The following is a 13,028-nucleotide window of genomic DNA, read 5'->3' as shown; positions in this document are numbered from 1 at the left end:
TTCTAGGTGTTTCTGTGTACTTCCTATTCCAGCAGATTCAGAAGCAACAGTGGTTGCCACACTGATGAAATCATGTCAAGGAATTATTCATTGACTCTCATTTTATTGAGTTTTCCTTCCTTCCTAGAAATGTGATTTCCCATAAAGCTGTAACAGAATGTAACATGAGATTTTTCCTGTTGTGCAATCTTTGTTAGAGGCCAAAGCTGGCAGGGAGTGGTGGCTCACGCCTGTAATCCCAGCACTTTGATAGGCCGAGGCAGGCGGATCAGGAGGTCAGGAGATCGAGACCATCCTGGCTAACACGGTGAAACCCTGTCTCTACTAAAAATACAAAAAATTAGCCAGGCGTGGTGGCGGGCACCTGTGGTCCCAGCTACTTGGGAGGCTGAGGCAGGAGAATGGCGCGAACCCAGGAGGCAGAGCTTGCAGTGTGTGGAGATCGCGCCACTGCACTCCAGCCTGGGTGACAGAGTGAGACTCCGTCTCAAATAAATAAATAAATAATAAGAAATAAAAATAAAGTTAAATTAAAAAGAGGCCAAAGCTAAGAGTGGTAGCCCCATATTCTTGCAGAGACTAAAGCTTCAGAAGGGAAACTGATCAAACTTTTTTTTTTTTTTTTTTTGAGACAAGTCTCACTCTGTCGCCCAGGCTGGAGTGCAGTGGCGTGATCTCGGCTCACTGCAACCTCTGCCTCCCAGGTTCAAGTGATTCTCCTGCCCCAGCCTCCAGAGTAGCTGGGACTACAGGTGCCTGTCACCACGCCCAGCTAGTTTGTATTTTAGTAGAGACAGGTTTCACCATGTTGCTCAGGCTGGTCTCGAACTCCTGAGCTCAGGCAATCCACCTGCCTTGGCCTCCCAAAGTGCTGGGATTACAGGCTTGAGCCATCGTGCCCGGCTGAGAATTTTTTAAAGAGCATTATCATAGTCTTTTGCATTTCCCTTTACTCCTCAAAAAAAAAAAGGCCATCTCCCTCCACTGGAGCCAGGCGCTGCAGGGAACCAAAGCAGTTCGTTTAAGTTAAATTCGACCTGTGGTCCCCTAAGTTTGGGAGTTGAATACACTGTGACCTTTGCCTCACTCTCCTCTGCTTCAGTCTGAAAAAAAGGAGGCTAGTTAGTGCCTGGAGCTACCTGGATAGCAAAGAGACAAGGCTATATTGGGAATCATTTGCACATCTAGAATTTGATGGGGCAAAAATGTCAAGTTTCCTGTGGGTTTAAGGGAGCATAGCTAGGCTACAATGGTCTTTGTAAAATAGGAAGAGGCTGTGTAGAGTGTACCATCAAAGCTGGATGGGTGCGGTAAATGGTCAGCTGGAGAGTACCTTGTCTGAATGGGTGTGTGGTAGTGGCGGGGAGGCGAGTTGCAGAGGTGGCCCACTAACCCAACCTATTTCTCATCCTCCCTCGCTATCAACACCCTGGCATTAGTAGGTGAAAAACATGATCACAGTTGGGAAAACAGAGAACAGATCATGCTTTATGCCCCAGTGCTTGTCTGGTCTAAGCTGGGGAGGTGAAAAGCTCTAAATTTAAATCAGGTTAGACTTAATACTATTCTAAAGTTTACCACAAGTGAAACAGAAATGTCTAAAGATGGGTAAAGAAACATGGCTGAATGCTTTAAAACAGATCTCCACTGCAAGCATTCTTTATCTGTAGTACTTTTATTATTATTATTATTTTATTTGGAGACAGAGTCTCACTCTGTCGTCCAGGCTGGAGTGCAGTGGCGCGATCTCGGCTCACAGCAACCTCTGCCTCCTGGGTTCAAGAGATTCTCGTGCCTCAGCCTCCCGAATAACTGGGGCTACAGGCGCGCGACCATACCGGGCTAATTTTTGTATTTTTAGTAGAGATGGAGTATCGCCATGTTGGCCAGACTGGTGTTGAACTCTAGACCTCAGGTGATCCGTCCACCTTGGCCTCCCAAAGTGCTGGGATTACAGGTGTGAGTCACTGCACCCAGCCTGCAGTACTTTGAATATATATTATTTTAATAAATTCAACTAAACATTGAAGATATAAAAGTACCTAGTGAGAAGAGGTCCTCAAATTGGTTATACATTAGAATCCTTCAGGAAGCTTTAAAAGCCTTGATGTTGTGCTACCCCAGATTCTGATTTAATTGGTCTGGCATGTGGCTTAGACATCATGGTTCTTAAAGCTTAACAGGTGATTCTATTATGTAGCCAAGGTTGAAAACTACTCTAAAAATAGAGACTACTGAAAGAGAGAGAGAGAAAAAAAAAACTATTTGACTACTTTACTATCAAATATCAACAAAACTATCGAAAAGTTGGAATTTTTGTGGAAAAGATCTACATTTTGGTCTTCACTCTCTGGGTAACTGTCATAGAGTATTGATTAAATAGTTTGTATTTGTTTCACTAAAGGCATAGACAGGGTATGGTATAAGATAAATACTAAAAATATATTATTACAGGAGTGGAAAGAATTAGTAATAAATATTAGGTTTTAACATACATGATTCCCAAAGGAGACATGTATCCTAAAGCAGTATTTTTTTCTTTTTAAAATGTGTTTGCTTTTATTATTTTTAATTGACACATAATACTTTTGTATGAGGCACAGTATGATATTTTGATACATGTATACAATGTGTAATGATCAAATCAGGGTAATTAGCATATTCAATACCTCAAACATTTTATAAGGTCTTTGTGTTGGAAACGTTTAAAATCTGCTTCTCAAGCTATTTGAAAACACACAATAAATTGTTAGAGTCACCCTACAGCGCTGTAGAAAACTAGCTCATATACCGCCTATCTAGCTGCAATTATATGTTATCCAACCTCTTACTATCCCTCCAAACCTTCTACCCTTCCCTGCCTTTAATAACCTCCACTCTACTCTCTACTTGTATGAGATCTTTTTTTTTTTTTTTTTTTTTTTTTTTCACACATGAGTGAGAATGTGCAGTATTTATCTTTCTGTGCCTGGCTTATTTTACCTAACATAATGTCCTCTAAGCTCATCCATGTTGCCATAAATGACAGGATTTAATTCTTTTTTGCAGCTGAATAGTATTCTATTATGTATATATGCCACATTTTCCTTATCCATTCATCTGTTGATAGACACTTAGGTTGATTCTATATCTTGCCTATTGTGAATAGCATTGCAAAAAACGTGGGAGTGCCTTTCAACATATTTATTTCCTTTCCTTTAAATATACACCCAATAGTAGGATTGCTGGATCATATGGTAGTTCTATTTTAGGTTTTTGAGGAACTTCAATACTGTTTTCCATAATGGCTGTATTAATTTACATTCCCACCACCAGTGTATAACAGTGCCCCTTTCTCCACATCATCACCAGCATTTTTTGTCCTAAAGCAGTATTTTAAAGTTTATGTTGCTATACAAGTTGGAAACAGGAAATTCTAATGATGGATAAGGAAATATGGCCAAATGTCTTAAAACAGATTTCTATTATATGCATTCTTTCCTTAGGGATTTTGATACATCATTATTATTTAAATAAATTCAACTAAACACTGGAAATATAAATGAACCTTGTGAAAATCAATAACACACAAACACTCCAAAATGTGATTTATTATATTTATCCTTCCAGACTTTGTATTAGATTATTTAATGATTCTTTCCCCTCTGATATGGTTTGGCTGTGTCCCCACCCAAATCTCATATCGAATTGTAATCCCCACATGTCAGAGAAGGGGCTTGTTGGGAGGTGATTAGATCATGGGGGTGGATTTTCCCCTTGCTGTTCTGGTGATTGTGAGTTCTCATGCGATCTGATGGTTTAAAAGTGTGGGCACTTCCCCCTTCCCATTCTCTCTTTCCTGCTGCCATATGAAAAAAGGTGCTTGCTTCCCCTTCACCTTCCACCATGATTGTAAGTTTCCTGAGACCTCCCAGTCATGCTTCGTTAAGCCTATGGAACTGTGAGTCAATTGAACTTCTTTTCTTCATAAATTACCCAGTAGTTCATAAATTGCTCAGGTAGTTCTTTTTTTTTTTTTTTTTTTTGATGGCCTGGGCAGCAGAGCAAGACTGCTGCCCAGGCTGGAGTGCAGTGGCACCATATCAGCTCACTGCAACCTCCGCCTTCCGGGTTCAAGCGATTCTCCTGCCTCAGCCTCCCAAGTAGCTGGGACTACAGGTGCACACCACCATGCCCAGCTAATTTTTGTATTTTTAGTAGAGACAGGGTTTCACCATGTTGGCCAGGATGGTCTTTATCTCTTGACCTTGTGATCCGCCTGCCTCAGCCTCCCAAATTGCTGGGATTACAGGCATGAGCCACCATGCCCAGCCTCAGGTAGTTCTTTATTGCAGTGTGAGAAAGGAATAATACACTTCCCTCTTTCCCTTTTTTATCCTATAGATATTAGATTATTATAATGTGATAATATCTTTGCTAGGTACTAAAAATATGCAGATAAGTAAGATATCCTCCTTACTCTGCTGGAGCCTATATTTAGTAGTAGACAATTAAACAGAGCAACATTTAAAAATCAGTTCACTGAGGACCATAAAAAATGATGCCCAGGATGGTTGCTAATGAGGCAAACAACGAAGAAAACATTCTGGAAGAGATGACCCCAGATCTGAGTCTTAAAGGATGGTTAAGAGTTATTCAAAAGAGGAGACATTGACAAATGCTGTGTGTATGCAATGTGTACAAAGAGCCAGCAATGTGTACAAAGCCAAGAAGCAGGAGAAAACATAGCTGTGGAAGATGATGGTGATCATGGTGAGAACTGCTGTCGACCCAATAACACAGAAAAAAATATTGTGCATGCTTTTCAATATAGTAAAACTTTCTTTATACAGTAGAAGGTAGGCCTTTGAGCATTAGTATGGCCCCTCACACTGCCCAGTGGAACAAAAGCTACTAAGCTTCCATGTACAATCTGGCATGGTACTCGCTATATATATATGACATTGACAACTGAATTTTGGCCATATCTCCATGAGAAACTAGGGAGACACTAGAGTGTTGTACTCATTTACGTAAATGTTTATATTGTAGATGTCCTTGGTACTTCCTATTTGCTAATTTAGTAGAAAGCCTAAGTGAAGGTAATCCTAAACAAAAATCTGAGTTCTAGTCAGTCTTTGAATGCCAACCAACCTCTTTGGTCTGGCCTAGCTTAATGGCACACTCTAGGAAATGAAAAAAGTAGAGAATGGCTACAGCATGGGGAGTGGTAGAAATTAAAGAAGTATGCTGGGGTGAGAGGATGACAGCACTTATACATTTTAGTGAGTAGGTCTTTATCTTGGAAGCAGTGGGAAAGCCATAAAAATTTTTTGAGAGATGTAATATGACCAGATTTGCATTTTAAAACAATCAATAATGATACTGTAAGAAGGGATTCAATAAGGAAAGACTAGTCAGAAGGCTGCTCTAATGATATAGGTGAGAGATGATGACCTGAATGTCTGTGAAAGTTGAGAAACAGACATGGGAACGGATGGTAGATATACAGTCAGTAGTGTGGGAAGGGAAGGGGAGAAGGAAAGGGAGGCATTCAGAAACACTCCAGGGTTTCTGGCTGGGCAACTGCATGAATAATGATTTCATTCTCTGAGATAGAAGACAGGATGGGAGCAGCTTTTGGAGAGAAGATGATGAGTTAAGTTTGGAGGATGTTATTTGAGGGGACACAGGATATGTCAAACGGATAACTCTATAGCCAAATCTGGATATGTATTGAAAAGTAGAAAACCAAAGGAATGAAGGTACCTTGTAAATATGAAATATCAAGTATGAAAACAAGGCTGATGGGAGGGATAAGAAAATACAACCTTGGCTGGGCGCGGTGGCTCATGCCTGTAATCCCAGTACTTTGGGAGGCTGAGGCGGGTGGATCATGAGGTCAGGAGATCGAGACCATCCTGGCTAACACGGTGAAATCCCATCTCTACTAAAAATACAAAAAATTAGCCGGGCATGGTAGCGGGCGCCTGTAATCCCAGCTACTTGGGAGGCTGAGGCAGGAGAATGGCTTGAACCCCAGGAGGCGGAGCTTGAACCCCGGGAGGCGGAGCTTGCAGTGAGCCGAGAGCCTGCACCACCGCACTCCAGCCTGGGTGACAGAGCGAGACTCCGTCTCAAAAAAAAAAAAAAAAAAAAAAAAAAAAACCAAAAAAAACAAAAAACAGAAAAAAAAAGAATGAAAATACAATCTTAAAACATGAGCTTTAAAAATGTAAGGAACAGGAAAGCATGGTGAGATGTAAACTGAAGCAGTGTGTGATCCAGAATTCAGAACATGAAGGATATTAAAAACCCAATTGTTACCATGAACAAATCTCTTTTCTACAAATGTTTCTCATGAAACGAGAGTACTCCCTTTACTCCCCTTTTTTTGTCTTTTGTTTTGGTTTTGGTTAGAAAGGAATGTGGTATTTTGAGCTACAGTGTCTGCTGGAAATTTTGTTTAACAAAATTTAGTAACTGGACACCTCAACCTTCTGAGAATTAAATAAAACAAAAAGTCTGCTCCAAATACAGCAGAGACATAGCTCAGCAAAAGGACATGGGGAATGTGATGTAAGCATTTCTTTCTCTACAAAAATGCATCTAAGGAGAGTATGAACAGTTTGTCTCAACACGGTTGACATGTAATCACTGTGACTTCAAACCAAACGTGTTAATCTGGAAAAAGCAGTACTGTCAGATTTCTTTTTTCTTCATTAAGCAATGACCTAGCACAGAACAATGCATTGCTTATGACAATCTTTGAAATGACAAGTAAACTTTAAAAACACTGCCTACAATGGAAATGCACGTGCCCTAGATCAGGGTTCACACAAACACATCCAGTAAGCATATGGACCATGCTTTCCATTCTTTACTGCATAATTTATTAAAAAATCTATAGGGAGAAATCTATTATTCCACTGCATCCAATGTGTTATGTGTGTGTTAATTTATATTAGCTAGGGCAAATAGTCTATGTGTCATATTTAACACACACATATTTCTTGTTTGCCATTTAGCACATACACAAGGACTCATGCATACCAACACGATAACACGATAACTGGGTAATGCTTTCTTTAAAGTGCTGAACTTTCATAGATTGGTAGCATTCTCTAAGAGTTCACACAAAAAGTAAGATGGATACATTGGAAGTATAACTCTAGGACAATCAAGTAAAAATAAACATCAAATCCCACTTTGAGATATAAAAGCATATAACGCATATGTCACTGTTATCTTTCCTTCCAGCTGCTGAATATATGGGTATTACTTCTGTTTTGTCATGTTACGCAGAATAAGCTTCTCTGAGTTTCTCCCAAAAATCTACTCACAGAAAAGCAATTACTAGAGATTCTGTAGGAGTGAGACAGAAGTGGGTGAGGGTTCCTAAATGCTTTTATCTACTTGAACTACCATGTTATGCCTAAAGTAAGAGCAATATATTCACTAACTTTAAATGCACCCTCCCCTCCCTTTTTATTCCACAAGAAAATAAAAAGTTTAAGATTAGTTCAACTTTATACCAAGAAATAAGAGTAGAGCTACTTATTGAAATACCACCTCCTAGTGGTAAGGTCATCTGATTTGTTTTATAAAGCACTGGAGTATAGCATATTTGGCCACTGTGCTACTCTTCACAATTTAAAATTACAGTTGGATAAATGGCCTGGTAAGTTTTAGTTTGATAGTATTTTCAAAAAGGTATTTAATTAATGTTTATTTGACTTACAAACTTAATTCCCCTTATTAATAAAATAGCAATCAATATTTCCTATGTGCAGTTAGTAGTAGTGCTTAGATTAAAAACAAAACTTTAGGGGGAATAAGTTCTAGTGTTCTATACCATTGTAGGATAACTATAGTTAACAATAGTATATTATACAGTTTGAAATAGCTGGAAGAACATATTAAATGTTCGTAACACAAAAATGTTTGAAATGATAGATATGCTAATTACCTTGATCAGATCACTGTACATTATATGAATGGAAACATTATTATGTATCCCATGAATAGGTACCATTGTTATTTATAAATTTAAAATAAAATTAAAAACAAAAACAAAACTTACTAGAAATCTTTGTTGTTGTACCCCAAAAGTCCTAGAAACCTACATACAAATATGGGAGAGTGACAGCTATCTTGTAGACACAATAAGATGATTATTTAATAACCTGATAGTTTTGAGTCTCTAAATCAACACTTTTCATTCAGTAAAACAGCAAGGAGACAACTTTTCATTACACACTTTGGCAGAGATAATCCAAAATCAGATAATCAAAATAATTTTTAGTTGGTTGTAGAGTGTTGTAGTACATAAAGCAAAATGTGTCTGCAGGATACTCCAAATTTACCAACTTCAAACAAAATAATGCACAATGAAGAATTAGAAAATTATCAACCTTTCTCAATACATGGAAATATTCCTTAATCTTTATCATTTTCATTAAACAAAATAATATTTTGGATGAGTTCAACATTTCTATCCTATGCATTACGTTTAGTGCCTTCCCTGAATTGGAAAAAATGAGGTATTTTATTTAAATTTAACACTGGCCTAAGGGAGATATAGAATTAAACTAAGCAAGAATCAGTTATCACAACCTCACAACATATATCAAAGTATTGAAATTGTTGGTTTACTGACTGTCACTTTTCACTGGATATTAAATATCCTGAGGGCTACAACTGTATTTTCTAACCTGTCCCAGTACCTCAACAAAATTTTCACTGAATGTATGAATAAATTATGTTAACAAAAAGTTAAAAATAAAAGTATAATTAAGATCCCTTTCATTAATTTTAAAATCTGAAAGGAAAACTGGAGTCACAAAACGTATGTTCAAATCTTACTTCATCACAAATTATGTGATTTTTGACCTCCACCTCAATGAAGCTCAGTTTTCTCAGCTGAATAAAAGGGATAATGCCTGTGTATTTCAGAGTAGCTGTAACGGTAAAATGAGGTAATGTATGTGAAAGTCCTTTGGAAATACCAAACAAATGTTATTTGCTCTCATGCTACCACATATACATGTAGGAAATATATGTATTAAATAAGAAAACTTTTAAGATGCAATGTGATAACTTACATTAAATATATATACAATTTTTCCCAAATGAAAACTAACTTAATTCCTCTCTTTAACTGACAAACATACTCAAAACTGCTCATCCAAAAAAAGTCCCTTCCTTCAAGATGCAGTCCCCAGCTTTTTCTCTTCTCTAGTAAAATGCTGTCAAAAAAGAGTTGACACCTATGCATCTTCTTCCTAATGCACTGAAAGCTGACTCAATGACCACTACCTGTAGAAGTTTCAATGTTTAATCCACTGATTTCTTTTTAATTATCACTTTATTTTATCCCTGAAGATTTCTTTTTGAGTACTTTCCACACCTATCCTGGCTTCTTCAAACAACTACCCTTTTTTTTCTTACTTCTGTGACTATAAGGTTGTATTCTTGGATCTCCTTTTTTCTCATCCTAATTTCTGCCTAGATGATCAAACCTGCTCCAACAGAATCAGGTATCATCTCTGTATTGTAAGCTTTGAAATATTTGTCTTGGTCTCAGGTTTCCTCCTAATTTCTAGGTCTATATTTCTAATTATTAACCAAAGATTTCTATCTGGATGCCCTTCATTCTATGTAAAGTCAAACTCATGATCCTTCTCTCTTTTCCCAAACCTTCTCCCTCCCTTTGTTGCCAATCTTGATAAGCAGCCAAGCAGAAATCTTAGAGTCATTAATGACTCTTCCACTCTTCCTCACCTCTTACTTCCATTATCTAGTAACAGGATCTATTGATTCCATCTCTTAAATGTCTCCCTAATCCATCTACTCTCTTCCCTATTTTAATTTCCACTTCCTTCATTGGATCTTCATTATTTCTTTTTGAAATATTTTGACCGCCTCTTATCTAGTCTCTATGCTTTGTCTCACACAATTTAAATCCATGCTCTTAAATATGACGCCATGGGAAAAAAAATACATCCTTACTTTTTTTTTGGCTGCCTACTCATTGCCTGGAAAATAAACTGCAAGCTCTTTGACATTGTGTTTGAGACCTTTACTTATCTGTTTCCAACCTGTTTTTCCAGCCCTAACTCTTGCCCACACCCTTCTCTCTCTAGAATATGTTACGCACTTTCAGTTTCATGCCATAGTTCACGGTGTTCCCTCTACCTGTTATGGTTGTTCTTCATTTGTCAAAACCCTCTACATCTTTCAAGCCCATGTGATAATGTGATTTTCTCTGTAATATTTTCTCTATCCTGCCTTCTGGGTAAAATTAACCTCTATTCCTTATGTTCTCTTCTACTGCTATTAAAATTAAATTTAAGTTGTAGAAGTGTTTATCTCCTTCACTGTATTAGACTCAAAGGAAAAAGTTGTGTTCATTTTGATTCACCTATGCTTAACACAATGCCTGACCAATAGAGGGTATCCAATAAATACTGAACTGAACAAATCTATTCCTGATCTGTGTAATAAACAGGGAGAACAAACTTTAAGAACAATTCTCATGCATAGCACATATTAGCTACAACATACTGATTTTTGTCAGTTACTACTATAATTAAATGAAAATCATTTGGCTTTGAATAATAGTAAAAATATACCCTAAAGGTGAATTATCCATTGTAATCCATTTGGTTTTAAGTAAATCAAACAGCCAAATTTCTCTCTTGCAGTCAGTTTGGAAGGAGGCAGGAAGCAGTTATACAAAAATCCAGTCAAGTATCTGTAAAATACACAGAAATCAAATATGAGACCCTTACTGGTGTTATTAGAATATCAAGGTAAGAATCATGAAGTCTATTAAAGTTTTTGTATAAGTTAAAGAGCTGAAACATTGTAAAGAGTAAAAAATAATATTAATTCAGCTAGAAGTAACCTTAGGGAAAATTACACATATCCTATAGGGGCAGTGCTAAATCAGTGCCATGAAATATTTTTGTATAATTCCAACAAAACCATCTCTAATAAATACTATTTTAGGGAAATTACACTCATTCTTGCAGTATGACTTTAGATCATGTGTCAGCGTACTATAGCCTATAGGCCAAATCTGGCCCCTTACCTGTTTATTTCATTGTTTAGAGACAGGGTTTATGTTATCCATGCCGTACTCAAACTCCCGGCCTAAAGCAGTCCTCCCACCTTAGCCTCCTGAGGAGCTGGGCTACAGGAGCAGGGCCACTGTGCCTGGCTCCCTCACCTGATTTTTATAAACAAAGTTTTATTGGAACACAGACATATTCATTCATTTCTATGTTATCAGTATCTCTTGTTGCTCTACCTCTACAATGGCGAAGCTGAGTAGCTGAGACACATACTGTATGTCCCACAAAGTCTAAACTATTTACTGTCATTTTAAAAGAAAAATTTGGCCAACTCCAACTGCAAATAATCATTTGGAAATCTAGTTGAAAATCAAGCTAGTTTGTATGTGAGAATTTCTTATTATTCTAGAATTTAGAATCTTTATGCAAAGATTTATTTTTCAAAAAGAACATGAAAGTTATAAGGATGTGAGGATAGGGAATGTACAGATATCAAGTACATAGTAGAGAGAAAGGAAATACTTACATACCTTTTTAAAGATTAAATTGTTTTATTTTTATACTTTTAACATAAGCCTGCCTAATTCTTCTTCATTAACTAGGAAAAGGAGTGGCTACTCTTCATAATACAGTGTTACTGAAAATGAACTTTGCTACCACTATTACATCACTAAAAAAGTAGAAATGTCATTCTTCCTGTAGGAATAAAGGAGTAAAGTTTAACATAATTAACTGTTTTTTTAAAGTGAGGGGAGGAAAAGGCTAAAAGAGGAAGAAAGAGAAAGGGAGGGAGAGGTGGAGAGAGGGATGAAAGAGAGGAAAAATGGAGAGAGGAGAGAAAACCTACTGTACCTCATTCTCTAATTGATATGAAGCCAATCTGTGTACCAAAATTAAGGCCATCTCGGACATGGGAGAAAAACTTGTCAGGATGGCAAGATGTACAGAGGTTGAGATCTTGGTTCTGGTCCTGAATATTCTGTGGAAGAATTCCTCCCCGTTCTAGAAGAATCCTTAGGAAAAATATTTTTCAAAAGAGAGCAAGAGTTTATTTTCCCAATAGCCAAAGCAATATGGAAAAAAGTATGGACGTTGGCATGAAAAAGTTCCAAGAAAGATGTACCTAGAACAATATATATTGTTATTCACTTACAGAACATGGACTAGTCAGGAAAAAAAATGCTACACTTTATCAGCATTTATCACCTAAGTTCATATATGCACAGTACAACCTTCGATATTGTCCTATAGACATAATCTAGGTACAGAATTTTATAATCAAAATCAAGTGCATATTTAAGAAGAAATGTCTATAAAAGTTACCAGGATATCAGATAAAATTCATCTGGCTCAGCCAGAGTATGCTTTTTAGTCATCTGGCCCTTCATCTTCTTTCCTTCTATTAGCCAGATTTTTCTCAGAAAACTTGCTTCTCCATGAACACTTTATGATATGAAATATGACTACAAATTAGTGATACTTGATTTAAAAAGTCACATTTAAGAAACAATTTCAAACTTTTCCACATCTGTACTAAATGAGGCAGACTCTGGGTAAGGTTTTGGTGACTGGAATAGAAACATGATTTAAAACACACATTAATTTGCCTTTGTAGTAATGGCAAATAATTTTCACCAGTTATTAATAACAAAACTTCATAAATTAAAAAATGCAAAGAACTATAAAAAACTTGAAAGTAAAAAACTGTGTATTTATATTATCCAATATATTTTCTAAAAAACATATTCCTCTAGTTAATTAGATAATAAGAATAATTTTAAAATATCAGCTTCCTGATAGTTCATTACATTTAGGAGAATTTAGCTGACGAATGGCTGTGAAGTAAAGTACATGCCAACTTTTCTATATGAAGTTTAAGTAGATCTCTTAAAATTAAATGCCAAATGTTTCTTCCTTCACTTTTAAATCAATGAAAGATACCAGATAGGAAAATTTCTGTTATTCAAACTC

At 36.8% G+C, this 13,028-nt stretch overlaps 2 protein-coding genes across 13 annotated transcripts in view; one reads left to right on the top strand and one right to left on the bottom strand.

Moving 5' to 3' along the window:
• Positions 1 to 13,028, top strand: part of CCDC122 (coiled-coil domain containing 122) — a 71,535-nt gene that overhangs the window by 5,072 nt on the left and 53,435 nt on the right. The window contains exon 1 of one of the 3 annotated variants that reach the window (XM_058437842.1): positions 10,728 to 10,793. The exons of the other annotated variants lie outside the window; for them this stretch is intronic. The gene's annotated coding sequence lies outside the window, so the exon portion shown is untranslated. Of the gene's footprint in view, positions 1 to 10,727; positions 10,794 to 13,028 lie in introns of those variants that run through there. 3 annotated transcript variants of the gene reach the window in all.
• The window catches only part of LACC1 (laccase domain containing 1), a 141,615-nt gene that overhangs the window by 119,279 nt on the left and 9,308 nt on the right, over positions 1 to 13,028 (bottom strand). For 7 of the 10 annotated variants that reach the window (XR_009213242.1, XR_009213238.1, XR_009213244.1 and 4 more), the window contains exon 6: positions 10,614 to 10,735. Coding sequence is in view for 3 of the 10 variants with exons in the window: in XM_058437836.1 (XP_058293819.1) it covers positions 11,911 to 12,070 (160 nt within the window). In the remaining 7 variants the exon portion in view is untranslated. Of the gene's footprint in view, positions 1 to 10,613; positions 10,736 to 11,909; positions 12,181 to 13,028 lie in introns of those variants that run through there. The other 3 variants (XM_058437836.1, XM_032150798.2, XM_058437837.1) reach the window with 2 other exon arrangements.

Source organism: Hylobates moloch, unplaced genomic scaffold, assembly GCF_009828535.3.
Source record: "Hylobates moloch isolate HMO894 unplaced genomic scaffold, HMol_V3 SCAFFOLD_4, whole genome shotgun sequence".
In the NCBI taxonomy this organism is placed as follows: Eukaryota; Metazoa; Chordata; class Mammalia; order Primates; family Hylobatidae; genus Hylobates; species Hylobates moloch.
The sequence above is the reverse complement of the archived record's forward strand: the minus strand, read 5'-3'. Positions and strand labels throughout refer to the sequence as shown.